The 27990-nt window shown below is 41.0% G+C and overlaps 5 protein-coding genes and 1 long non-coding RNA gene across 6 annotated transcripts in view; 2 read left to right on the top strand and 4 right to left on the bottom strand.

The window, feature by feature from the left end:
- Positions 1 to 359: 359 nt before the first annotated feature.
- LOC100118182 lies at positions 360 to 5238 on the bottom strand. Its single transcript, XM_001602170.6, has 2 exons — positions 4529 to 5238; positions 360 to 2432 (listed from the first exon to the last, which is right to left on the bottom strand). The coding sequence occupies exons 1-2, from the start codon at positions 4962 to 4964 to the stop codon at positions 1273 to 1275; spliced, it is 1596 nt and encodes a 531-aa protein (XP_001602220.1). The 5' UTR covers positions 4965 to 5238; the 3' UTR covers positions 360 to 1272.
- A 951-nt stretch (positions 5239 to 6189) lies between these two features.
- LOC116417644 lies at positions 6190 to 7840 on the top strand. The gene is made up of 3 exons (XR_004227891.1): positions 6190 to 6781; positions 6971 to 7148; positions 7271 to 7840. It is a non-coding gene; the product is annotated as an uncharacterized LOC116417644 (long non-coding RNA).
- Positions 7841 to 8264: 424 nt separating this feature from the next.
- On the bottom strand, positions 8265 to 9605 carry LOC100116954. The gene is made up of 3 exons (XM_001600482.5): positions 9486 to 9605; positions 8920 to 9009; positions 8265 to 8803 (listed from the first exon to the last, which is right to left on the bottom strand). The coding sequence occupies exons 1-3, from the start codon at positions 9531 to 9533 to the stop codon at positions 8591 to 8593; spliced, it is 351 nt and encodes a 116-aa protein (XP_001600532.1). The 5' UTR covers positions 9534 to 9605; the 3' UTR covers positions 8265 to 8590.
- A 2570-nt stretch (positions 9606 to 12175) lies between these two features.
- Positions 12176 to 27990, top strand: part of LOC103316081 (flotillin-2) — a 125994-nt gene continuing 110179 nt past the window's right edge. Inside the window, exon 1 of the mRNA XM_008207769.4 lies at positions 12176 to 12947. Coding sequence (XP_008205991.1) covers positions 12899 to 12947 — 49 coding nt within the window. The 5' untranslated portion in view covers positions 12176 to 12898. The remainder of the gene's footprint in view (positions 12948 to 27990) is intronic.
- LOC116417642 (glucose dehydrogenase [FAD, quinone]-like) lies at positions 15916 to 24064 on the bottom strand. The gene is made up of 3 exons (XM_031931786.1): positions 23582 to 24064; positions 20285 to 20862; positions 15916 to 18607 (listed from the first exon to the last, which is right to left on the bottom strand). The coding sequence occupies exons 2-3, from the start codon at positions 20829 to 20831 to the stop codon at positions 17301 to 17303; spliced, it is 1854 nt and encodes a 617-aa protein (XP_031787646.1). The 5' UTR covers positions 20832 to 20862; positions 23582 to 24064; the 3' UTR covers positions 15916 to 17300.
- On the bottom strand, positions 24376 to 27972 carry LOC107981589 (glucose dehydrogenase [FAD, quinone]). Its single transcript, XM_016987720.3, has 2 exons — positions 26113 to 27972; positions 24376 to 26026 (listed from the first exon to the last, which is right to left on the bottom strand). Exons 1-2 carry the CDS (start codon positions 27901 to 27903, stop codon positions 25874 to 25876), a joined length of 1944 nt encoding a protein of 647 aa, XP_016843209.1. The 5' UTR covers positions 27904 to 27972; the 3' UTR covers positions 24376 to 25873.

The following is a 27990-nucleotide window of genomic DNA, read 5'->3' on the forward strand; positions in this document are numbered from 1 at the left end:
TCTTGTACGTATGAATGTGTCAAATGTAAGAACTATTTACAATTTCTTTTTAGATGAAGTTTATGGAATATACGATGACATGAAAACGTTAAAAAGAAATAATTAATTTAAAAATTATACAGCGATGTCTTATGTATTAATTTTTCTTCAAACATAGATAACGAAAAGTGTAGCTGCAGAACTGCAGTAAAGTAATTCAGTTATGTGTAATAAAAATTTAAAAAAATATAAATATGCAATTTTATTAGTTTTCAAGTAATGATTTATGAGCAAGGTGTAATTCAAATTATTTATATTCAGTCAAGTTTTTTGGGATACCTTAATTGATAAGTATGGAGATGGGTACAAGAAAATAAAAATATTTGTCAAGGGTTTTTATTAAAATAAAGAATTATTATGTACATTTCGTAAAAAAAAATTAAAAGAGGTAAGGCAACGCAGCAAGATAATCGAAGGCTCAAAATGCTTTATGATTCTCTATAAGCTTTTTAGTCCTTGCATACTTTTTTATATCACACGCCTTTACATAAATAGTGACTAATTTTGTTCCCGTTAAATACTTTACAAGCTCGATTTTTCCATGTCAGGATCATTTGACAACCGGCGTACTCGTTACTACCTAAATATTATCACAAAAAGGTTTTTTCTCTCGTACGCCAATGTTGCCGTCTTATAATACTCGAGTGTCAACAGTAAGTAATTACATAATCGTCGGCTTCTTGTTCTTTGTCTTTTTTTGGCGAGAGACTTAAAAACGTATTTTTTATTATTTTTTTTTAATAAAATGCTGCATTTAAAAGCTTTTTTGGTCACCTATAAATCTTATCATCGTTATGATCACATAAAACACAAGAAACTCCCTGTTGGCATCGATCAAAATATTTAACGCTTATCCTTAAATATAAAAGAGCTTTGTCATAAGTTGCTATGACTCGACAGAGTAATGAAGCGCCTAGTCGTAACGAACAAACATTTATTCTCAAGGTTTAAAGTTACCTATAAAACTTACAAATAACATTAGACCCTTCACGGCGGTATTGTACAAAAAGAGAAAAGCAAGGCTGCTATAGTCAATGAAACAAAATTACAAAAAAAATTGAAGTGAGTGGAGAAAGTGGAGTTCGTTTTGCGATGTAAAGGGCTAATGAAGCAACGATCCGATACAATATCTCTTTCGCTCTGAAAATGACCATTCGTAAACAATTAACTAATCAAGTTTGTTCGAAAAACAGGCATTTGAACAAGCTTAATAAAATAAAAAACAATCACAGCTTAAAGATGAGTGTAATTCGGGCTCGCATGCACGTCCAAATCTCTGTTGAGTCTCAGTGCTCGTGCGGCTTCTTCTTGTGTTTTGGCCAATTCCATCAAGGCAAGCGCGCCCAACCACTTCTGATTATCTTCGGGCAAAGGTAGGCTTAGCGGGCTTTCTTCTTGCTTTACGACGATGACTTTGACATCGGTGTTGCCGATTTCGCTTGGACACGACTTTGGCGTCGTTTGATTTCTTCCAGCAAGCATCAAGACAGTGGGCCTCATTTCGTTTTCAATATGGAGAGTCCTGTTTGTTTCCTTTTCTTCGGTGTCCAAATTCGGGCTCAAAAGTTGAGAATCAACATACTGCTCTGTATGTTCGGGGTTCATTGGCGCGTACTCATCTTCCGGACTATTAATGCTTGTTCGTAGACTGGGTAGCTGTGATTCGGATAGACACCATTGTGATGAAGTGTGTAATTCTTCTGAGATTCGGTGACAACTGTTCGTAGGATGAACGTCCCACCTGAGTGGTTTCGCCAACTGTTGCTCTAAGCACGCTTCTCTGAGCCAGCGTTTTTTCGGCTGCAATCTATCGAGTGGCCTTCTGAGTGGAGTTACCGGTAGCTTCATTCCCATTGCTTCCTCGTCTTCGGAATTTTGAAGCATCGCGCACGACTCTGACGGATCTTCGTCTTGACTCTCGTCCTGACTGTCCTGGCTCTCACTGCAATACAATCGACTTTGACTCTGTGGCGCTCTGTCGAGATTCTCTTGCTCCACAACAGCATCCATGATAAGGCCCTTCCTTGACTTGATTCTCTTGTGAGTTTCACTGCTGCTTTTCCATTGTTTTTTCTTTCTATCGCTCTTGCCAGAGGGTGTTTTGTCTTCTCGTTCTCTGGCCATCTTATAACGCTCCAACCATCTGGTAACGTCGTGCGGAAGCTCTGTATTTCCAGAAACTGGCTTTAGAACAAAATCATCTGAACGTGTCAGTGTTGCATACGGATGGTCTGGACAGTGTCTGTTCGCATGTGTAAATCTCATCTCACAACCAGGTTCTGTACAAAGAAATGGCTTTTCTCCTGTGTGTAGCCTTTGATGGGTCTTCAGTTGTCCAGATTGGGTAAATGCTTTTGTGCATCCTGGATAGTCACACGGATAAGGTCTTTCACCTGCAAACAAAAAATGAATAATATTATAATTGATGCTAATTTTATTGGTAATCAAGATCAAACTCAACAGAGGAATGTTCTGCCCAAAACAATGCTTAGATAATCCACTCAGAGTTTTACTTTGACATATAAAAACTACTATTTTTGTGTGATTTTGTAAAATAAAACAAAGTATGATGACTCCATTAGTTTTTCAAAATACTTCTGATTATTTCTTAATAAACTACATACGCCACATTGATTCGTTCTTTGTTGAAAAGTAGGCGTTCAAGTAAATAATTTTAAGTCGCGCAGTATAAACGCCCTGTCAAGAAAAACGAGAAGTATATAGAAAGTAAAAGACTAAAACTTCCCAACACGTCACCGGACAAATTCCAGGAAAATTAAATAACTCGACATAATAGTAGAGCCCGACCGCGTGGTCCACGCTCGCGTGCTTTCTTCTTTTGTCATCTCCGGAAAATACCTATGTATACGAACGCTGGAAAAGCGTATACGCGCACCTTATGCGCCTGACAAAGAAGTAGACGCTTTCCATTTCCCCCTCCTTATAATCCCATAAAAATAAAATACCAGCATCATGCATCGCCTTCGTCGTTTTCCTCCCGTCCGACGAGCGCGTCGGGAAAAGCGCGCGCTCGGAAAAATCAAAACAAAAACAAAGCAGACCACGCTGCAGCGGGCGAGCATTTCGAGGAAGGGAAGGACACGCGGCGTTGCCCGAGAGAGGGGGAGGGACAGACGAGCGTGCTTTGCATCTTTGTGAACGAAAGACCCTTGCAGCGGACCACGCGGCGCGTATGCCATAGAAAATACTACTATACTACGACGCGAGTTTTTACTGCACGCGGGTGTCGAATTCTCACGAGCGAGTATGTATGCATATAAGAAAATGTGCGCTGCGATGCAAGTTATCCTCATCTGGTTTCATAATATTTTGAGCGAGCGACACGCGATATTTTTTGCGCGACTTTATATTATGTGGGACACGTACTATGTGTTTCTCCTTCAAAAAGGAGCGACGGCAACAACAACGCGACAGCTGCACTTTATTTTCTTGCAAAATTACAACGGACGCTTGTCTGCTGAGCCTCGATAAACAAGTCGCCGGGGAAGAGCGTACGCTCAGCCGGAAGCGCAACACGTGAGTAACATAGGCAAGCGATGACGACGTCGAGAACGCTTCGAAAAAAACCCATAAAAACACGCTTCAAAAATCACATCCACGCGCTCGAAACAAAAGCTTGCCCGACATAGGTACCAGCTGAACCTTTCTGTAAGAGAGAGAGGGAGAGAGAGAGAGAAAAGCAGAGTCCCGAAATCTCTCTCCTCGCGTGCGTTCGATTAAAGAGCGTCGAGCAACAGGGGATGCGTATCAAAGGCCGCGAGCGAAAGAAAGACGAAGCGAGTAGCGTATATAGCCGAGCACGCTTATTATATACACACACACACACACACACGCGTGCGCGTGCGCGAGCATAGTTATATAGTATAGGCATAGTAGGGGCGCAAAACGGACATGTTGGAATTTCCGTGAGCGCGCGCGTCACGGAGCCCTCCCCTCCGTGCGTGCGTAGCTCCGTCTCTCTCGCTCTCCCAACTCCGCGCCACCGAGAGCGCGGGAGACGCGCGTCCCTCGTGTTTGCGCCTCGCGCTTCCACGCAATCTCGGCCACCTTTTGCCCTGTATTGTATTGTATTGTATAGGTATACGGGATAGTGCGTGGCTAGCCTTGGTTTCGGACCAGAAACAACTCCGAAACGTGCGGCGCAGAAGTATAGTATATACGCGGGGAGAGCAGTGAGAGAGATAGGGAGAGAGAGAGAGAGAGGAGGCCAAGACGCGGCGCCGAAAGAGCGCGGGAGACGCGCGAATCGGCCGTTAAAAAAGGAGAGAGCATAATATAGGCTATAGAGCAGAGAGAGAGAGAGAGAGAGCGCGCGCGAATGTGCGGTCGCGCAAGTGGGACGACGGCGGTTTTTCGAACGAGGCGAGCGCGCGCGCGCGCGCGAGGGATAGAATAGGTTATGTTTCCTCGCGCGTGCGGCGAGTCGATTCGCGATAGTTGAATGAAAAGCTGGCCGCAGCCGACTGACCTGTGTGGGTCCTGAGGTGGGCCTGCAGGCTCTTCTCCCGCGGGAAGACGCGGTTGCAGAAGGTACACTTGATGCTCGAGGGCGACGTGCTGCCCTGCATCATGAGGTTGGTAAGGGCATCGGCGCGGGGCCTGCCCCGTCTGTGCGACTCGCGCCGGTCTCGGTGATGCTCCTGGAGGCCCCGGTGCGGCTGCTGGACTCGCTCGCTGTCCGCGGAGCCGGGTCCGTCGCCGCCGCCGCCGCTGCCGTGGTACTCCGGCGAGGAGCACGAGCTGCCCGGGCTGAGGTTGACGTTGCGAGCCTGCTCGCCCCAGGTCCACGGGTAAATCGAGGCGTCGTTCATGGACGCGCTGTCTATGGGTCCCTCGACGCCGACGGCCGCGGCGACCGCCGCTGTTCCTTGATGGCTGTTGCGCTTCGGCGTGTGCAGCTCCATGCTGTCGCCAGCCAGTACACGTAGCTTTCTCGCTCCTTTGTTTCGGAGCTCGCTCGATGCCTCTCTTCTAGCCGACGCTGCTCTGCTGCTGTTCACTCGTCGCACGTACACATCCGCAGGCACGAATCACTCACTAGGGTTCTCTCTTTCTCCCGCTGTCTTGCGGCTCTCTCGAGTCTCGGTTGTGATGATCGTTAAATATACGAGTGTAAGAATGCACCAATGCAGTGCTTCCGAAGCGTGCGCTCCTGCGTGCACAATTCGACGACTCGCCGCGTGCGACTGATTAACCGCCAAAAGTGCGCTTCTCCCGCACGGTCGAGCAGCTGCGCAAGCGCGCAGGGCGGGGATGCAGCCGAGCGCTTGGATTGGCCGCTCTTGCCCGGGTCGAATATTACGAGTATGCGACCGCCGCTCGTTTTTACCTCTCTTACCTATATGCTCGGCTACCCTACATTGTGTGTCGCTCTATACATATATGTGCAAATCCAGAAAAAACCGGACACTTCAACGGGTCAGAGGGAACAAATTGGAAATTTGAGGGCACACCTACCAGACCAACTTTTTTAGATTTAGCTTGGGCCACCCAGAACCCGACAAACCCTAAAAATGGTTGCCTAGGAAAAAAGTTGTCTAGGCTTGAAAATAACGAAAACTCATGAAAACTTTATTATTATTATTTTTTTTTAATCCTTATAACTTTTGAGCCCAGTGGTCGATTTCGACTATCCGGGACTCAAATTGTAGCTCTTTTCTTCTGCTTTCGTTTTCAAAAATCAGATTAATATTTTTATTTTACGATCAAAGACAACCTTTGACCTAGACAAAAAGTGGCATTTTCCTGGTTTTCGTTAATTTTCCCCGTGTTAAATTCCCATAAGAGAATTTATAAACTGACCGGCAAAAAAATAGGTATTTTTTAATCTTGGGAACCCAAGGTTTTTCAAGTTCTGGGTGGCCTAAGGTAAATCTAAAAAAGTTGGTCTGGTAGGTGTGCCCTCAAATTTGAAATTTGTTCACTCAGAGCCCCTGAAGTGTCCGGTTTTTTCTGGATTTGCACATATACTTATACAGCATACTGCCTCTCTGCAAGCGGGGTTGTGTGACTCACGAGCGCGCATCGTATCGTAAACGTTGTGTATGCGCATATACCTATGGCTATATATACAGCAGAATATACGCATGCTCACAAGGGCTTTCTTTTCCCTCCTAGTCGTAGGTATAGCTATATACACGTAGAGTGAGAGGGATTGGATGGGGTGATGAAATTACGCCGCGCTTATATTGTAGGTATACTCGAGCCGAGATTATCGAGGCCACTCAACCGCGGTGGCAGGTAGACGGGACGAGCGAGAGATTCGGTCGGTCCGGTTATTTAACTGACCGATATATAGATACGGGGGGGCCTTTAACTATTAAAAATCATTTTGGCCTGCCTGCTCGCTCTCTCTCTCTCTCTCTCTCTCTCTCTCTCTCTCTCTCTCTCTCTCTCTCTCTCTCTCTTGGGTTCGAGTCTCGCGTGGCTATGCAGGACAGCAGGTATACAGGTGTGCCGCAGAGGCTGCTCTCTCGAGAGGGAGAGTACATAGCGCGCGGCGGGGTGCCATAATGCAATAATTGTTGCTCCTGCAGTTGTGCTCCAGGATTATCCGAGGATTAAGTATATAGGTATATCGGACTCTCGACAAATTTTAATTGCCGGAGACGGGAGACCGAGGGATGACTCTTTCCCTAATGGATCCTTTACGGCGCCCTATATATATTATATACTGCATGATATACGGTGACAGTGAAAACAGCAGCTCTGCGAATTCCAGGTACACTACAAAAAAAGTACTTTATTTTTGCGAGGAAAACATGTTTTCTTTTAGTTGCGAAAAACTTGCACCTACAGTAGGTGGAAATATAATAAAAATCAAACTAACAATCTTTTAATTTAATTTTGTATATTATACATAAAAAGGCGATTGTTTGTGGATTGCAATAATTATTTTATAATAAATCAGCCTTTATCTAGACAAGCCGACGATCTACTGGTCCGCGTTTCTCCGTCCAAATATTCCGGAGAATGCGCGCATCCAGTGCGCAGGTTGGCGCCGATTTTAAATTTCGCCTTCATAGTGATGAACAACAGGCCATGCCAACTAGAACACTCTGCAGAAATCGATTAATTATTAAACGAAGGTATATTGGGCATTTAAACTTGTCATAAGAAGCACTATCATTATTACGAATTCCAACTACTATATACAATCAAACTCTTTATATCTATATCTATCTCTAAATAGATATATATACCTTTGTAGAAAATTGAGGAGCAAATCTTCTGCTCGGTGGGCAGGATATAGCCTAGATTCTGCGCAGAAACTTCTTCCACGGGCGACAGTACTTGGGCAGAATCTGCTCAAAATTCTGGCAAAAGTTAAGAGACACTATAATGTGAGGTTAAAGGGTTAGAATATGTACAAAGTACATAATACGCATGCAACTTTTATTTCATTAAGTCGTTAAGTTATGCTATCTGAGATAAGCATAATAGATATAATTTATATTAACATGACTAGTTAAAAATGTCTTGTCTACTAAAACGAAACTCAAAATTACTCATCGGAAAAATTGTGTCTTGTCGAGAACGTGATATAAAAATTTCACATTTTGCTAGGTATTGATGTTTACTTTTTTTGAAAACTGATAACTTAATTCAAATGAAATTCTTTAATTGGCTGGATTGGATAGAATATAAATATCATTTTTATTAGCTGAAACTCAAAACTTTTATCTCGCACCGACAAACTACAATAAATGGTCCAGTAAGTATAGTTGCGGACATCAGTCTTGTTAAACAAGACGTTTTGCACAATTGTCATGCCAATATTGTTTTTAATAATTTCTTAATGTACATCATACATTACTATCTAAAGCATTATTTTTCTATATAATTTGTCAGGAAAACTCTGATAGTTCCTAAACTATAGGTTTAGTTTTCGTCGTCCATTTCGAGGTTGTTCGATTGCGCGTTTTGATACGGTGTTTTTATATATGCATATTATTTTGCATATTTGTTGCCCAACTTGAAACTGGGCTAGTTGATGCAACGTTAATTTTCTAAGTCATTTTGGAAGTGTTTATTGGTGATGATTCAACAAGAACCAAAAGTTAACTAATTACAGTTGTAAGGAACAGCCGCATGTATACCCATCATAGGGTGGGTGTGGTGTCATTATTGACGGGTGGGGTGATATTAAGGCGGGTAATAAAAGGGTTCTTTTCTCAAAATGACGGAAATGTGTACTCAAGGCGTAAAAAGTAAAGAACAGAATATGTTGTTTATTTTCTTAGCCAAAAACATACATGTAGAAAATGCGTCATAATGTCTGGCTGCGCAGTTAATTCGTAGTAACGTCTGCCTAGGTAGATTTTGTTTTGACCAGATTCAGCAGTCCCGGAAAAATTCGTGTTTTTCAAGAGTTTTTGCGCATATAATCGGCTAAAAGCCCAGACAAAGTTAGAAACGCGCTAATGTAAGGTTAAACGCTTAAGATACACAATTTAATTCGCGTTAAATAAAAATCATACAGCGTACGTCAACACGAACATCGAAAGCTCTCTATTTCCGTATAAACGCCTTAGGGGTTTGCGACGCAAGCCCTGGCGGCCCTGCTAACTTCGAGAGAGACGTTGAAGACCTCGGTGTCAACTTTCTGGGCGCAGACGTTGGCGTTGCCAGCGGTGCTGGCTTCTCTGACACACGCGTCCACCTTGCTGTAACCGTTGAAGCTGGCAGTCCTCAGCGTCTGGCGAGCTTCTTCGTAGCACCGCTTATTCGCTGGGCTATCATTCTGCGAATCGGATTCGTCGTCAAGTTTAATAAGTATTTTCTAGCTGATCATTTACAACGTGCTGATATAATGCAATGGGATATACCATTAATTTGAATTATATTATTATACTTTACCGGGATGCGACGCAAAGTGTCGTTGACTATCGAGTTGATGTGTTCATAGTGGCTGATTTTGACATCGCTTCTCCAGTCGGCTGAAGCATTCTATTGAAAAAAGGTAAAAATAATTTTAGGAATAAGATATGTGGCGTTGTAAAACATATACCTACGTACATACAGCGACCCCTATACACTACTATATAGGTACACCGCGCGAAAAAAAGTCACCCGTGCGTATTTGGCTTTGTTCAAAACAGCAGAAACCAATATCCGCTGCATACGCGACGAAAAATACAGTGTTTATAGTAAACTTTTTGACCCAGCGCTCAATTTCAAGAAATCGTAAATCTAAGAAAGCTTACTTCTACCGTTTTTGATGCTATGTTGTGATAGTATCATGTAAAAATAATAATTTGAATTTTTAATATATAGTCATGAAGACTGATACATTTTAATTTCATGCGTTGAAATGTGTGTTATAGGTAAAGATATATTCGTCATTAAGATAAAATGTGCTAGCAATGATACGTACGCGTAAATTATAGCTGTATACTTAAACTTCGAATGGAGTATAAACTTACCTGGGCAATGCAGCAGACTAGGAGGACAACGAGAGCGCAGACTTTCATGATTATACACTTAGTATATTATGCTTCAACTTCTCAATCGAAACTGATGAAGCTGACGGCAGAAGCTTCGTATTTAAAGAGCGCATAATGTGCTATAACGCTACGAAAGATTATGGAAAAAAGATAAACGCAGCAAGATACACACACGCAACTAATGGGATTCCCTCCATTTGTCGAGAAGTTATTTTTCCGCATTTCTGCAAATGTGAATTCTCTTATCACCATCAGAGAAACGATTATATTTGCACGCGCGACACATCGCTGGCTCACATTTTAAGTACTTAATTCTATAAATACCTATATTCGTGTATACACCACATAAGTCACTATAGATTATTAATGTGGAATTATTAGCTTGGCACGTGTGAAATCGTTGATTCTTATTTCAAGTTAATATCGTCGCTTCGCACGAAGACTAGCACAGTTCAAATTTTCAAACGATAACTATAGCACAACTCACGTATTTACCGCGAATACTATAGCACAACTTGCGACTGTTATTACTTAAAATGTGAGTATTTTACGTTTTTATTGGATTATTAGGATAGTTAAGTTCATGAAAACCTTGGACAAAGACGGACAAACCTCAAAGTTTTAAAAAGTTTCGAAAATTTTTCAAAAAAAGGGAACAATTTAAGTAAATGCTTGTAAAAAATTATTGTATTTGTGGAAACAATTTTAAATTCGGTAAAAAGTTGTAAATTGTGAATATTTAAAAATGTTCATTTGGGACAGTTTTGCAAAAATCGGCCAATTTTGATAGAAAATCGTTGTTGAAAGTTTGAGTTGTGCTACTTATGACGGGAAATTTTAACAGTGCTACTCTTCTATAGGGAGCGACGATATAATATAATGCATATATGTTATTAGCAATTCTACGGGAAGTTGGACACTTCTCAGTCGATAAATCGAGGTCCGCACATTTATCGAACGATTTTTTTTAATCAACTAACGTAAAAGCGACTTTGCAGAGTGCGTAAAATCGCATTTAACTCACACTGCCTCAAAAACATAGTTATTATACGTAACATACTGAAAGACATTCTTCTAACTTGAATGTAATTAAAAGTAGTTATAAATTTGAGCAGATTTGTTTCTAGTTTTTTCCTTATGTACATACGTACATAGTTGTGAACCTATCAGCGCACTTGCGATAAGGATCAATTCTAGCTGACGTAAAACATGTATGATTCTGGCATTTTTTGTACCCATTTTACAAAGTATCCTTGAGACTGTGCTAGTCGTCTCGACTATTATTGAATGTTTACTGCAACACCTGTTTCATGCGCACTGTAGTTTTTGAGATGCGCGAGTTTTAGAAATTTACGTCTTTTCATCTTTTTTAAATATAATCCAAAAATCGCTTAACGCATAACACAAAGAAGACCGCCATATCAGTTAGGAAAAATTAAAAATAGCTTTTCGCAATTCAGAAAGAAAAAGACAAAAAAAAATTATAAAATTGACTATAATCGTTATGGTTTTGCACAAAATATTAAAATTTATAGGGGATCAGATACGGCCAGTACGGATAAGAGTAGCAACTCGAAATGCACACGTAAGACAGACAGCACAAATTGCTTAATTAAAACTTGACTAGCACAACTTGCGCATTTTCCACGAAGAGTATAGCACAGCTAAGGAGCGCTAAAATCGCGGGTCAATTAATTCGTGGGATGTGCTATAGATCTTTTATGTCTTTTGTTTTCTCTTTGTAGAGAGGAGAGGGGCAATTGATTTTCCCTTATTTTCATGAAATCATTTAAATTTCTTCACAGGAACTCAGCTTATAGGTTAATAACCCCGGTTAATATTTAAACCAAACTGCACGTGTACAACGCAGACATCTCGTGGAAACGTTCGATACTTCCCGAATTGAGTTAAAGAAAAATCAATATACGAATATCCTCGGATGGTAACTACGCTCGTTTAAAAAGTTCCGCATTTAACGAAAATTTCAATGCGAAATATACATCGCACACTCATCATTTTTACTGTCAGAAAATTATAATTTTTAAAACTTTGTAGTATACCTTTGTTTAAACGATCGAATGACATATTAGCTCCAGTTGAAACTCGCTGTATTGGGCATGACGATGGGAAATGCAAAGCGAATCGGAAATATTGATTTTTACCGCTTGCCTGCTCTTCCATGAACTTGTGAACATTAAAGACTATGATTCGCTTTGACACCGAATAAGTGTATGATGCTTTTAACTATAATCATTACAAAAATCGAAATTATTAGTTCAATAATAAACCAATATTAATTTGATTAAAAAATTTAAATTTGCATATACTTGATTGGCAACTTTTTTTTCAATAAAAGTGTACGATATTAACTATATAAAGCACTTTATTTAGGACAAGTAACTTAAACAATGATCTAGAACGTAAACCTTTTGTAGATGAATAAACTTATTCATCGAAAAAAAGTCAATGCAAATTTTAAATTCACTTTTTAAATCAGAGCAATGTGAACGAATAAAAATCTAACAAAAAGATAAACAATTGGCAATCGCATTTCCCGCGCGATCAATGCAGCCACGCTCGCGATTGGCACTCCTGAGTTGCGCGCGCAGCGCGTCGTCTGTCGACTGTCCGCGGCGCGGCACATACACACACCCATAGCCGCTAATACACGGCCACATACGCGCTTATATTCGCGACAGGCCGACAGCCGACAAGGGCTAGAAAAACATTCGTGTAGAGTCGAAAATTGAGAGCGCGCGCAGGGCCAGCCTACGTATATAGTCGCTTCTAGCGCCCGAAGAGCGTCGACGCAGCAGCAGCAGCAGCAGCAGGGACGCAGAGACAGAGAGCTATGCCCTCGGCTAGTTTCCGTGTCAGACTCGGCGCCGCTAGTGCGTAAACCGACCAACTCGCGAAGAGTCGTCCGCTGCTCGCAGCAGCCGTGTCCGTCCGCTGTTCGAGAGCAGAGAGAAGGGAAGCGTCCCCCGTCTTTTTTTTCTTCATTTTTAGTTGCGTCGCCGTGACGAGTTGCGTGTGTCGTGTGTGCCTTCTTTAGTCCTGCTTCCTTTTCCTCGTCTAGCCGCGAGTCTCGCGCGCTGCACTGAGAGATACAGAGAGTGAACACACGCGCGGGAGTAGGAGGGAGTCGGGTTGCGGCGATAAAGAAGAAGACGGAGTGCCCGGAGAGAGAGAGAAGAGAGGGAGCAGTGTGCCGGCTCCTATACCTACTCGCGTGCTCTGTGTGCTTATACCGCGAGTCTGTGCGTGGCGTGAAGTGTCCCGTGCTCCGCTTGAGTTTGACCATCTGACATAGAGAGAAGGCGAGAGCAGCAGCAGCAGCAGCCGGCGAGCAGTCCATAGACAAGCTAGACGGATAAGGAGAAGCCGAAGCCATGGGGAACGTCCACACTTGCGGACCCAACGAGGCGCTCGTCGTGTCAGGTGAGCCCTACTCGCGGGCCCCGGAGCCTCCTTTTTCTAACCTCTCTCTCTCTCTCTCTCTCTCTCGCCTATGATTCCCATAAACTCGCGAGTTTCCGCCATAAATAGGCGTGTGTGTTTGCCTGTGCACGTCTGACGTTGGGGAATACCCAAGGCGCGCGAGGGAGGAGGCCTTGGGGAAAATCCCGCTTGCACGCGTATAGCGTAAAGAGAGAGAGAGAGAGAGAGAGAGAGAGAGAGAGAGAGAGTAGTATAAAGTATACGGGAGAGAAGCAGCGAGACGCGCCGCCTACTTTGACTCATCCCGGGATAAACATCCCCACTCGTGGCTGCAGTATGCAGGGGGGCAGGAGCGCTCCCGTGCATCCTCTTCGTTAAAAATTCTCCCGACTATCGGCAAGAATTTTCTCTCTTTGCGGACGCTTTCAACCCCTCGGCGTAGAGGGCTGCATTGATTGACAGTGCTTGGTCCTTCCTGTGCGTGCAGAACTGCTCGATGAAGAATTGCGACTCTTCTCCTGCATTTCTCTTTACTCAGCTGCTTCTCCCGAGTTCCGCAGCCAGTGGCTGTCGCATAACACGATTACGTTATTCTTGAACAGCGCTGGAGCTTGGCTCGATTCTATATACGCAGCCATCAGTCCGCTGACGCGAGTGTGCGTGCGTGCGGGTACATGGGTATTATCAACGAATATAGACTTCATATAGAAGAACGGTTCGTATAGCGGCGAGGGGACGGAAAGCGATAGTTCGGTACGCTCCGCGAGATGGCGGCAGCCATCAATTTCTATCGTGCTGTCTCTCTCACTCTCACGGCGCCATTCAAATTTTAAGCTTGCAGTCGTCAAGTCAGCCGAATGTCAATCTCCTTGCTACATGAATGTTATAAAATTAAATAATAGCAGCGTAGATGTAAATAATAAATAAATATTATATGTGACGCACTATGAAAATTGTAATAGTGTATAATAGTTTAATTATTACGTGATACTTAAAATTCTTTATCGTAAAAAACTCAAATCACAAAACTGAAAAATCACTATAAAAAAAAACGAGTAGACAAAAGGTAAAAACGGACACACACACGCATCCGTACGGACATTTTCCAAAAAGACCATTTCTCGACTCAGAATGCATCAAAACACACTTCCCACACGTTTTTAGACAAACTCAAAAAATCACTATTACAAGGCTTCCTAGGAAGGAATAAATTATATCTAAATAAAATATCACTTGCTCATCAAAACCAAAAACCAATAAATGCAAAATTGAAATCCAAAACCATCACTATTTTTGGTACAAAAAAACCAAATTTCTCGTTAAAAATGTTTTGTATAGACTTTTTACCTTGATAATCATCAAATTATTTGTTTATTTCTGCAATTTTCCTTTAATTTATCTACATCTGAAACTTTTACTAATGTATAAAGATTTTCATGAATTTCGGACGTTATTATAACCTCTGATTACTGAATTTTCACATTTATTTACTCTAATAACACTCGTGATAAACAGATTTACCGTATCTCATCACTGGGAAATCTGTGAAAGGTCAAATCAGGATTTTTTGCCTTCGATGTTCCACAATCGGTGTAGACACAAAGTGCACGTGGAGGCGACATGCTGACCACGAAATCTTCTTCGCTAAACACGATAAACCTATCCAAAAAAATCTCACGAAACTAGAACGATGTACTTCCCTATTCACTACTATTATTTATCGCTATTTGTTGCAAAAAAAATCTGTAAACTGTCGACTACAATGACCAACAAACACAGAGACTGCGGTAAAGCTCTCTTCGCGCTGTTTACACAGCAGGATCGAGCGGGAAACTGACAGGAGCTGCGTTTTCGCGGTTTTTTCCTAGTCAGAAAAATATGGTTGTCGCAACCAATACTTTTGTAAAACCTCCTTACACACTCATTATTCATTTTCTTGTCATTTATTTACTTTCATTATTGTTAAAAAGTATATTTTACATAATATACTGCATGAATGATGAATCGTCTGCTTGTGCGTGCTCATATGCGCGCCAAGCTGTAGGAAACTCATAGGTGGCGCCGCCGAGCGGTTGGGTAACAGAACTAACGGCCTGTTACCCAAGCTTTCGTCCCCCCATTTTAACCCAGAACCGTTCTTCTATAGGAAGTCTATATTCGTTGGTATTATGATGGCTATACGTATGCGCGTGTGTGTGAGTGTGTGCAGGCGCCGAGTATTTCGAGGTTACGACGCGTGCCAGCGACGACGATTCTTACTCATTCTTTTTTCTCTCCTCGAGCTTTTCGCAGAGAGATACGAGAGGGAGAATGGTTTTCTTGAGCATCGCTGTGTATGTGCTTTTACGCTAGACTCGTGACTTTTTGGAGTAGTTGGTGTTGCTGCCTAGTTTAATTTTCTTTTTGTTTGATATTATAAGGTGGTTGATTAACTTTCGTGTTTTTTCTTTCTTGACCTGACTTGATGACAGACTTCAGTCACTTCACTGTTTATCTCTAGATTAGCAGATAAGTAGTATCGCGAGTGCTCTCTACTAATAAAGATTTACACACTTGAGTAATTTCATTCATTTGAGTTCTTGCGCTATCTGCAGACCATTCATCGTAATACAAATCATTAAATTTTAATTCACTTTATATTTATTTTTACAAAATCTAATTCTTATCTGCAGTAGCCAAATTATTCTTTTCAAGTTTTAACTAATAACTCAAATTAAAACTGTTATACAACTTGTAACAATGCACGGATGTAAAAACAGACTGAATGTACCATGAAGTATGCTTACACAAGTGTTGTATCTTTTTTTAGTTTTTTATTTTTATTTCATCGTTTTATTTTTGTTCTAGGTATCGGAGGCTTTAATTTTATGCGGTTTTCACAGGCTTTTTTTTGCTTTTGTTAGGAGACAAAATTCCAGTATAGAGCGCATGATTCTTATACAGAGGAATGTGTTTTCTTTTATGATTGAATCATAAGCAAAACTCAGATAAATTAGTCGAGCTACAATTGTGCTGCTAGTGAAAGTAGTGGAGTGATAAGTGCTTTATTTTCGTATTACTATGAATGTTGCTTACTGTGTTATCTCGGGTCTTGAGTTACATTTTGATGGCATTATATTGGTATATCATGATCATTAGCACCATTATATTGCAATGTAATTTAAAGTTTTGTAAAATAGAATATATCAATATACTAGATTATTATTTTGTAATGTAGCATTTTATTTAACAATTCTTGAGTTATTATTATATTAAAAGTAAACAAAAACTATATACGAACACAGCAAATTATTTTTCTTATGTACACAATATTATACACTACTGCCTGAACCATATATATTCCCTTGTTATCCAACACTTAAACTCAATAGACTCCATTATTGGCATAGTATACATTCTGTATCGCTTATTATATTCACACGTCAATTGTGTTACATGTATAATCTTTTAGTTAAGTTAATACTCATTGGAAAAAACATTCAAAAATTTGTTAATGCATTTGGTATGATGCAATATATCATTTAATTAAGAAGTCCGTAGTAATGTAACTTTCAAAGATTATGAAATATTTTACACGAAGAGACTATTTGCGAAGGTCAACAAATAATTTTTAAACAAACAAAACACTTCTTTGAATATTCACTAAGAATAATCAACATGTATAACAATGTAGGTCGAACAAATTGTCACGACCATAATTTAAAAGTCCAACTCGGCCTTCGAAATGTTTTTTTCTTTTTTTTGGCCGACAATTTAGTCTTTTGTCCCTGAAAGAAAAATATTTGCGTAACTAGATGCAACGGAGAAGCGAATGTACATAACATTCTACTGTACAGTCATACTGTTCTTCAGTCGCGCAATCATTCACAGCTTATCTCGCCCACTCTTGTGACGCTGAAATTAACAGGTGTGATTCCTCGTATAAAGTCATCGCCTCGACAAAGAAGTCCGAGTTGTTCTATTTTTTTCACTCCAAGTGTCATCGCGGAGATCCACTACTTAGAGATACACAACTAAGCGTAATAAGTATTCGGCTCAACAGAATCATTTCAAACGCAATCACGTACCGCAATCGTGCAACTGCAACTATTACAAAAGTTATCGGCTCTCGAGCTTTCAAAATATACTATTCGAAATCCCGCGCTTGAGAGTGCACGTTAATTAAAACCGCGGCGATCACATCTCGCATACGTCGCTCAATCAGACTCCCAGCGTCAAAACTAGGCTACCGGGGAATCCCGCCGCAATAAAAGATAATTCAGAGTCGCTTTATTCATCATCGCGCACGCGCTTGCATTCCCCCTTTTATCGGGGCACACTCACACATACGCACAATATATGTATGGTACGCGCCTATGACGCCTGCGATCTGACTCGGCTTACGCCCTCCCAGCTCTGCTTGATCATATCAGCCGCCTTCTCGCCGATCATGAAGATACCCGCGTTGACGTGACCCACGGGCATCGTCGGCATGACCGATGCGTCGACCACTCGGAGCGACTCGATACCGTAGACCCGAAGCTGTGGATCGACCACGGCGTTGGGGTCCGTCGCTGGGCCCATCTTGCATGTGCCGATCTCGTGGTTCATCATCGAGGGCAGATGTCGAATAGCGCAGCGCCAGTAGTCGTCCGTGCCGAAATCGAAGCCGACGCAGCCCGGGATCTTGGTGTCGTGCAGTCGGCTGCCGTAGGCCGCGAAGGGCTCGGTCTTGGACAGCTCGATCGCGTGCTTAACACCCTCGAGGATGATCTCCAGGTCGGCCGGGTGCTCGAAGAAGTTCGGTTCGATGATCGGCGCGTCCAACGGATTTTTGGACTTGAGGGTCAATCGACCTACGCTTCGCGGATTCTGTACGATGGGCCAGATCGACCAGGCGTCTTTGTTCTCGATGGGCTTGAAAACCGCGTTGTAGAGCTCGTCGGTGATGCTCAAGGCCTTGCGCAGACTGATTCCGCCGTCCGAGTGTAAGGAGCCGCTGGCGAAGAGCAGTTCCACGTCAGGTCGAGAGTCTGGCGCGTACTTTGTCCGGATGAAAGCCAGGGCCTCGGCGCCGCCCGGGATAGTCATGAGGCCCCGATTATGGAGCGTGTACTCGAGCACCACGCTGGGCCTGCCCAGACGACTCTGCAGAAGGCTGACGCTCTGGTTCACCATGAAAGTCAGGCCCAAGAAGCCGACGTGCTCGTACATGTTGTAGCCGACCTTAGAGTCCTGGATGACGTCGATGCCGAGGCTCTCCAGGTGATCTCGGGGCCCTATGCCCGAGAGCATGAGGAGCTTGGCCGAGTCGATGGTACCGGCGGACAGAATGACCTCCTTGCTCGCGTGGATCACGTACTTCCTGCCGTTCTTGATGTACTGCACGCCGTAGGCCTTTTTATTTTTGATGAGGACTTTGATGACCTGGGCGTTGGTCAGGATGTGAAGGTTGGGTCGACGCACTCGGAGGTACGCCTTGGCAGCGCTGCAGCGCTTGCCCTGATCCATGTTCACCTGAATGTAGGAGAAGCCGATCTGGTCTTCGCCGTTGTAATCGGTGATCTTGTAGCCCAGCTTCTTACCGGCTTTCAGGAAGGCTGTCGATAGCTCGGTGTGATAGGGCACGTGCTCGACGCAGAGGTAGCCATCGCTGCTGTGGTACGACGAGTTTGTCACGCCTGAAATTCGAAAGAGTTTGCTCGTTATATCAGGAAAAATGTCGATGACCTCATTAGAGGGCTGCTGTATTGGCCTGGTGCATTGGCGCCATTCGAGCGACCGTCGACCTCTATTAGTTTTGCAAATTTTTCTCAGTAGTTTGAAATGTAAATACAAACAAAAAGTGAGAGAAAAACTCAACGTGACGCAAATACGATTCTTCTACAATTTGTGACGATTTGCAATTGTTCTTGCATGCAAACTAGTATATTCAGACAACTTTTTGCTCTAGCTATAAATACTATATTTATACCTATACGAATATAGTACAATTACGTTGACATGCTAATGATAGTTATGCATTCGTATGAAGTTAGGGTATCCGTACATCTAATATGCGAGTAAAAAGGATACGGTTATCATTAGCAAGGAATCTTTTAACTGGCCGCAGCTAACTTTTTTATTTCATTGTATTAGAAAGTACGCGCTGTATACGCGTCAATTATTCATTATTCATTCGAGTTCTCGGCAGAAAGTAAAAAGTAATTTTACGAATACGTGACGGATTTCAGCTGGAAAATGTATACACTCGTCCATATTTTGATGGAGTGAAATCGACCGATACGACTGATTTGCTATTAAAATATTCTAAATTTGTGAAGACTTCCCGTGAAAGTTCGTGTTGATTCTTAAATGATAAATTGTGCAAATAATGCAGACGTACTCATTTCGCAGTATTTGGCACAATTGATGCATAACTTAATGCCGAATCCTGATTTCGCATCAGATGTTCTGTTACAAAGTTCCTTTGTTTTGCGACAATAAAATATTAAAATGCACTTTGACGAAACGCAAAAAACAGTATGAACGTAACTACTAAAAATAGAAATGAATAACAATCATACAAACGAAAGTAATTTTATCTTTCTAAACGATAACAAACCGAGCGACTATTTTCGATATCTTGGAACAAAGCTGTCTTTATGGTTTTATCCATATGTCATAGTTTAAAACCTTTATATCTATATAAGTATGAAGTTTCTTAGGAGCAGGCAGTAATACATAAACTATAAATAAAAACTACTTCTACGTACGTAATCGGTATGAATGACTCATAAATGCAGTCACAAAATATATAGTTTTCGAATTATATGATCGACATCTGCATTTCTCAAGAAATTTAATTTTCTGAAATAAGTGACCTGTAATATTAACGTACTATATTTCATAAGGCATGCATCGATTACTTTTCTGATGTAATATTAAAGAAACAATCAAACGAGATTTCGCTAGTACACTACTGTCGTAAGAAAGGAATGTAGCCAATTGCCTAGGCAGTGCGCGTCTTCAAAACAATGATTCGTTTAAAAGATTGCGTCTAATACAGCAGTAGTGCAATCTTATCTTGAATAACAACAATGGCAATTTTAGTTCTCTTTCGATATGTTCTTGAAATGTAAGATTTTTATCGTACAGTTAAAAAATAATCGAACGATTTTATAGATAAAATAAATATTTGTACTCGTTAATTTGTTAACGTATAAAGGCATTAAAGGGAATAAATCTATCAGAATTTTTGGTAACAGCATTTGCAAATCGTAAAACTATAACACTAAATTACTGTAACATGGACGTAATTCAAATGAAACTAACAGCCCTTGTCCTAGTCAGCATCACAAATCAAAAAGATCACTCACCCGGCACCTTGAACTTCTCGCTTTTCTTGAAATATGGCAAAACTTCGCTGTAGGACCATCCGTCGTTGCCAAGTGCCGCCCATATGTCGTAATCAACGCGATTACCCCTCGTGTGTATCATGTAGTTGAAAGTACTGGTGCCTCCTAGACACTTTCCTCTTGGCCAGGGGCACTGGTGGTTCTTCATGCCGAGGCAGGCGCGCGATTGGGGTTCAACCTTGTAGCCCCAATTGTAGTCCGTTAGTTGGAAAAAGCTCACCAGGACCGGAATCTGGCTGAGAACACCTTCGGCACCGCCAGCTTCGATCAGTAGTACTCGCCATTTTCCGTTTTCGGATAGACGGTTAGCCACGACGGAACCACCAGAGCCGGCACCCACAACGACGAAGTCGTAGCTCTTGCCCGATGGCTCGGTGACTATATTGTCGTTCACTTGGTTATGACTTCTGAAGATGTCCAGGATCGATTGGGATGAAGTTGGTTGAAATCTGGATAGCAGCAGTAGGCTCAGAGCCACACAGAGCAGCCGTGAGGATACCCGCCACATTTTATCGAATGTTGTCCAGTGGTTTCAGTTACTATAAAGAAAAGTTTGATGTATAAATTTCATATGAATATTTTAGGGCGATATTTTTTACGAACCGATATAAAGCAACTTGCAATAAGTAATAATTAACTTATTGCAATTCACCTTCTTGTGTCATTGTGCGCATCTGCGTCAGCAATCGCGGTACTCTTCTGTTGCATAATTTAACGCATCGATTTGAAAAATATCTTATATTTTTGTAAAATACATGATGACGATGAAAGACTTTTAATAAGTAGTCGGAAAATTTTAGGAAGTAAAAACTCATCTACTTGTAGTAATCAGACTCATAACCAAACACGTAACTCTTCTGGCTTATTTATGGGTACCTAATATGGATATCGGTGAAACGCTCTGCACACGTAATCAACACCATACCGTAAGTTTTCCGATACGCATCGGAAACTTATGGGTTGTAGCGCAGTCGAGATATTAATATCGGAATCAAAGTTAAAGAAATATCATGTCTCTCGTGTGTGCGATGTGAGAGTATGCAATGAAACTCGTGAATACATTTCATTATTTGCTTTAGAACCTGAACTCTTATATGTGTGTGACGTAATTTCTAAGAGACTACAATTTCGTCGTTAAACGAGAGGCAGCGCTTTTTTCCTCGAAGTGGTTGCATTTTTTGTAAATTGCTTTCTACGCGAAAGGCGCCTCTAAAAGACTGCCGATCGATAGACACTTTCACTCGCTCGTTTTTTGTTTTTAATTGATTGGATGTATAGCAGTTTTTTTATCGTCGAAGGAAGTGTCAGAAATCGAGTTTTATTTTTATAAACGCCTACGGGTCATTCGAATGTTATGCTGATACGACGATGTGATAAAATTTGCAAGTCATTATTGATCTTCATCACTCAATGTTTCCAGGAAAATTGTACATGAGGTATTTCTAATAAGGAAAATAAAAGAATGTAGGGTTTCATTCAGGATCTCGGTGTATACATTCATACTTTGCAATTGCATGAAAGCTGATTGAAAATATGTTAAGCCCAGTTATTTATAAAAAATATATTACATGTATTGTCTTGTATAAAATGGTGACAAATAAAAAAGTGATTTCTCATTTGAGATATTTCAGACAGTTTTTGTACACAATGTATGCAAAAACTGTAGTATAAGGTTAGTTCAATTCATGGAAGATTCCTATTTGTTTTTATTGCATAACTTTCACTTTCAGAAACATTACACACAGATGCTATAACATGGCTCTTTTATGTATTCTGTCCTCTCACTTTTTCACTACTTTTTCCTAATAAATCATCGATGGCTTATTCATCGTCAACAAAATGAACCTGCCTTTTTGAACGTACGGCCGTTTACATCAATCTCTATGCGTCAGGAAGTTAGATTTAAACTGAACGTTACTTATCAATCAATAATCATTTATTCAACATGTATAACGATACGCGCTGCATTCTGTTTCCAGCGCACATAGCGATTTCTCCATAACCATTGCCATCGTCATCATCATCATCATCATATTTTAAAACGAAATGCATCTGAAATTGTCATTCCTATACGCCCGAACAATTGAATGCACATTACCACATCCAAGACTAATTTCTAGCTTCGAATAAGAACTACCGGTCGTGCAAATTTCCAAACTCTACGTCAAAAGCCCGACAATCATCGAAGCAAGCGTTGGCATAAGTGCGCATTTCAACAGAGAGGCGTCGAAACCTCTGGCTAAACAAAGTCTCCTGCTAACAACTGACATCGGCGCGTCGCGTAATTTGCATTGCAGACGTATAGCGAACGTGTTGCTAGGAGCTCGATAAGAGGGCGCGAAACAATACCCGTTTCGATTTCAATAAAATCGCACGTATAGGTCTTCACATTGACGCCACACTGCTACTTCTTTTTTTTGCAGAGCCAAGCCTTCCTCCCCCGCTGACCTTAATTCGCTCCTAAAGCAATATAGCATAGTCCCAACCATTGATCTACTTTCGTGTTCGCGTGGTGACACTGTTGCTTTGAGTTAAGCCCTGACTCTCGTCCTCACCTTCGCGACTCTTGTGCACAAATTAAGGCTTGGCCAGAGTTAACGATAGCGATTATTCTATCAGTATGAATAATACGTCTTGTTTGCGATTTTTAAGACTTTATGTGCAGAGTAGTACTGTTTATTTTTTATATGACTTTTTTACCTAACTTTACCTTATCAAGGATAACTTGATAAAAGCGACACGACTACACGTGCTGAATCTTAGTACAAGAAAAAACAATTATGAACCGTGAGCATATTTTTTTATTATACCTGGCAAAACCAGATCTCTTTTGGTTCAAAAGTTAACTGTTTCGTTGCCAATTTCGCACTCAAAATGTAAAGGCTCTCTCTTGGGCTTACATTTGTAATCCGCCTAATCTTTAAATCATTTCTTCGTGGTTTTGAGATTTTTTCCTGCTTCAAATAGTTTATGCAATCTTACAGCAAGGCTTTTTAGTACGATTATGCGTTTGAAAGACACTTTTAAAACCATGTTAATGTCAAGTTTATGAAAAATAAAAAATATTTTTTATCACACAAAAATTCAAATATTATCGAACTACCGACAAGAAAATACCGGCTGATATTTCGCACAATCCCTCGAAACAACAAGTCAACTAACCACACGCACGCAGGAAAACCACAATGAACCCGTCGCCGCACTATAAGCTTTCCCGATCTATAAGCGCGCGCTAAATACAGAGGGAATCTCGCTCACCTGTTCTCGGATCCAGTCTGGGTCCCGGGAGCAGCGCGCGAACTCGTACACGACTGGCTCTCGCCTCGGCGAGTCGACTACAAGTGGCGAGGCAACGGGCCCCGCGCGGCGTCCGTCGAATTTTATGCAACGGCCGCGTGTGGAAGAGGCACTCGCCGGTTATGGCCGTTATGGGCCCGCGCGCTCGGCAGAGAAAGAAATGTTCTGCTGCGCGGCGCTTTCACGATGTTTGCATAATGAGCACCTCGAGAGTAAGTCTTGGGTGTGCGTATAGTTTAGTCACCCCACAGTCGATCTGCCTGGTTGTTGGTGTCACTGGGTCAAGTCCTGTTTTATTAGTACGTAGATATGGGGGATATTAGCTTATGCCTATTTTTCGATATTTATACAACTATTGGAGTTGGAATTTTATTACAATTTTCTGTTTCCGATTGCAGTTATAGATTCATAATTCGATTGTATTGGCCTGATTACTAAGGTTCGATAGAACGACATGAAAATTCTTTTAAAAAAATCACAGGAATGACCCAAATGTGGGCTCGATATATAGGTAATATGTGGCAGGTTTTACGAAAGAAAGTAATGTTATCGTAGATAACTCTCGTCGGTTTATTTAGTATCATGGCATAGTTGTGCTGAACTTTCTCTAGTTAGAACGCATGCGTTTGTTTTAAAAATATACAACTACGTTCAATGTTACGTATTCACATATGAGAATGCGTGTTAATAGAACATTAAATTTGTTGTCTTATATACATTTACTATTCTTTTGCCCGCTTTAAAAAAAAGTTAAATTTGATGTATTTGCATTATTTATTTATTGTTTGCAAGAGTTTGAATTTTACTTTCCTAGAATGATCGAACAAGAGCATAGTTGCCGTGTCAAAAAATAGTTACGTCAACCTTCCGCTTCACACGTACGAAAAAACACAACAATAAATCCGCGGTGCGTTGCCAAAAATACGGTGTGTGCACCATGGGGGCTAAGTGGTCTTTTTTATCTCCTGTGGTTGCAGTACTCGTTTTCGGCCGGTGAAGCACTCGCCTTCGGATCATCCTACCTCGTGTCGACTCGTACTGCAAACTCCACACTCGGTCTAAAAACACCCACTTTATGCCCTTGGCACACTATGTACTATTTTAACCTAATATTTTATTATTTTTATTACAGGTATGTTCCATTTTTCGAGGCTAATGAAATGAGTGATGCAATTAACGTAAGTCAATGCAATTTTTCTAATTCGTGGTTTTGGATATACAGTATGTCGCAGATAAAGCGAACACATTTATTTTTTGGTGATTCAGAAAAAAATAACGTGTGCGCAAATAAAACTGAGGGGGATAATTAAAGGTCAAATCACGTTCTACAAAGTTACCGTAGCCTTTTTTCCCTAAGTCGTAAGGTTTTTTTACGGCCCTAGGTTTAATAAAATGATACATAAAAAAAGTTAGGTAAGGTGCTCTAAGCCCTTCCATTCTATAGGCTGCGGAAAATAATGCTTAAAACCGCGGTTATACAATTACCCTTGTGTTTATTCAATTTTAAATCAATTTTCAAAATTGATTTCTGAAGAGGGAATATTTCGCCGTCAACCGAAGACGGCGGCATGCGACGCACTTCCGTACTGTCGTGACTCGAGGTTAGTGCGTCGTCTGCTACGAGCAAGTTATGCGATCTCCTCCTGGAAACCGCGTCGTCGATTGAAAAGTATTCACGAGTGTTTCTCGAACATCAAAAATTGCTTCGAGTGATTTTCGACAATCAAAAAGTACTCGCGATAATTTCTCGACGATTAAAATATGCTCCGAGTGCTTTTCGACGATCGAAAGATGCTCTAAGGGTTTTTCGACCATCGAAAGATGCTCGGAGGATTTTTCGACGATCGAAAGATTCTCGGAGGGTTTTTCGACGATCAAAAGATACTCGCGAGTATTTCTCGACCATCGAAAGATGCCCTGAGTACTTTTCCGCCATCGGATTAACCTTTAATTACCCCCTCCCCCCGTTTTATTTTCGCTCACACTATTTTTTTCTGAATCACCAAAAAATAAACGTATCCGCTTTATCTGCGACATACTGTATGCTGTAGTCTGGTATAATATCATAACATGAAGATTTTTTGTTTTATAGCCAAAATACGTGGCCAGACAGATTGTAGCATTTACTTGTTTTTAATGAAAAAAATAGTAACGGTTTCTTGTAATCGCAGTAATTAGATAAAGTATAAAAATAAATTTGCATATACTATTTTCGCACAAACGAACACTTCGCTAATACAGTCTAATAATAGTCTAATCATTTCCTTTAGGAAGTAAGTCCCAGTCCTCTTTCACCATATCGGCTAGTTTTTCTGCTATCATTATAGTTGGAACATTAGTATGGCCAGCAATGATCTCCGGCATGATTGAAGCATCTCCTACCCTTAAATTTTTAATTCCTTTTACCTGCAATGATAATTCATGCTTTCAATATAAGTATAATGTAAATATAAATAATAACAAACGATTGCGCATTTCACTTTATAACTCACTTGTAATCTTGGGTTGACAACGCCTGTTTCATCATTTTCAGGAGCCATTTTACACGTACCGCTTTGATGATAAATCGTAAAAGGAAATGTCCTCGCAGCACATTCCCAGTATTTATCTGACCCATACTTATACTTTTCACATTTGTACATAGGTTGATTATAAAGTTTAGAATTAAATTTCTGCATACTTTCGGTTTTACTTATTTCAATAGCTGCTCTTATTCCTTTAATTATTATTCTTACGTCGTCTGGATGGGTCATGTAATTGGCATATATTCTAGGCTTGGACTCTGGATTCTTATTTCGAAGTAAAATTTGGCCTCTACTTTTTGGTTTCATTAACATTGGAAAAATTGTCCATGAGTGGCGGGAAGTAAGCTCTGCATACATTTTTTCCCAGTATTCATCTGAGATGCCGAAATTTTTTTGAAAATGAGGGTTGCTAATGATAGAGCCTCCAATAAACAATAATTCAACTTTAGGAGTTCCATCAGGGTCAGCAGGCTTGTCGACATCTATGAAAGCCAAGGCTTCGCAACCACCAGGAATGGCATAAGGACCAGTTTTATTATTGAAATAGTCATTCATGTATGAATTTAAAGAATTGACCATTGTACTGATTTTAAGACTAACAGGCTGATTTATCAAAAAAATTAAGCCCCCATAAGCAATGTGGTCCATTAAATTTTCACCAACTGGTAAATCTTGAATAACGTTGATGCCGAGATCTTCCAAGTGTTTAGCTGGACCGATCCCAGAAAGCATTAGAATTTGTGGTGACCCTATAGCACCGGCGGACAAAATTACTTCTTTCTTCGCTCTCACCTGTATAGTCTTATTTGCTTTGCTGTATTCCACACCATAAGCTATTTTACTTACTGGATCTATTAGTACTCTATTAACGTGACTTAACTTAGATACGAACAAATTTTTTCTTTTCTTCGCTGGAAATAGATAAGCTCGATTCGTGCTCATTCTTGTGCCATTTCTCATAGTCGCTTGAATGTATGAAAATCCAATATTTTTGTCAGCATTATAATCAATGAAATCGTAACCCAATTCAAATCCAGCATTGATAAAACCTTCTGCCAATGGCGTGTGAAAAGGTGGATAGGATATAGCAAGTGGTCCTCTAGTACCTCGTAATTTACTGCGCCTGTATTCATCGATATGGACATTCTCCAACTTTCTGAAATATTTTAAAACCTCGCTATAGGACCATCCTTCGTTGCCCATTTCAGCCCATTTGTCATAGTCTTCTAGAAAGCCTCTTGTTGCTATCATGTAATTCAACACACTGCTGCCACCCATAACCCTTCCTCTAGGAAAATTGCACTTTTGCTCTGTCATACCGACACAATAATTTTCGGACGATTCTGTTTGATATTTCCAATTAACAGTGTCCAGAAATTGAAGATAATTTACTAAAATTGGTATATCCATCATGGTGTTCTCATTGCGACCCGCCTCTATTAATAAAACGGTCACATCTGCTACTTCAGATAGTCTTGCAGCGAGCGCCGCACCTGCAGAGCCAGCACCGACGACAATAAAATCGAACTCTTGATTGTCACTCGGTGTCATATCTGGTTTTCCTGCCTGCATCGTATCACCAGTCTCGCCCATGAATTTCATTAAGCCAAAGCTTACACCTCCAAGCAGTTTATTGAACGGTGTCTCATCGTTCGAAAAACCATACAAGTTGACATATCGTTCTGCTTTATCTTTTCCCGCACTGCACAATTCAATAGTGATAATAATAGCAGCAATATACAAATGTGAATTAGACATTTTTTAAATTAGAAGAAAAAACGACTGTTTAATCTTTAGACGACTCTACGTAAGGGTATCCGCGATTGACTGACATTCCGGGTCCGA

This window comes from Nasonia vitripennis, chromosome 5 (genome assembly GCF_009193385.2).
Source record: "Nasonia vitripennis strain AsymCx chromosome 5, Nvit_psr_1.1, whole genome shotgun sequence".
In the NCBI taxonomy this organism is placed as follows: domain Eukaryota; kingdom Metazoa; phylum Arthropoda; class Insecta; order Hymenoptera; family Pteromalidae; genus Nasonia; species Nasonia vitripennis.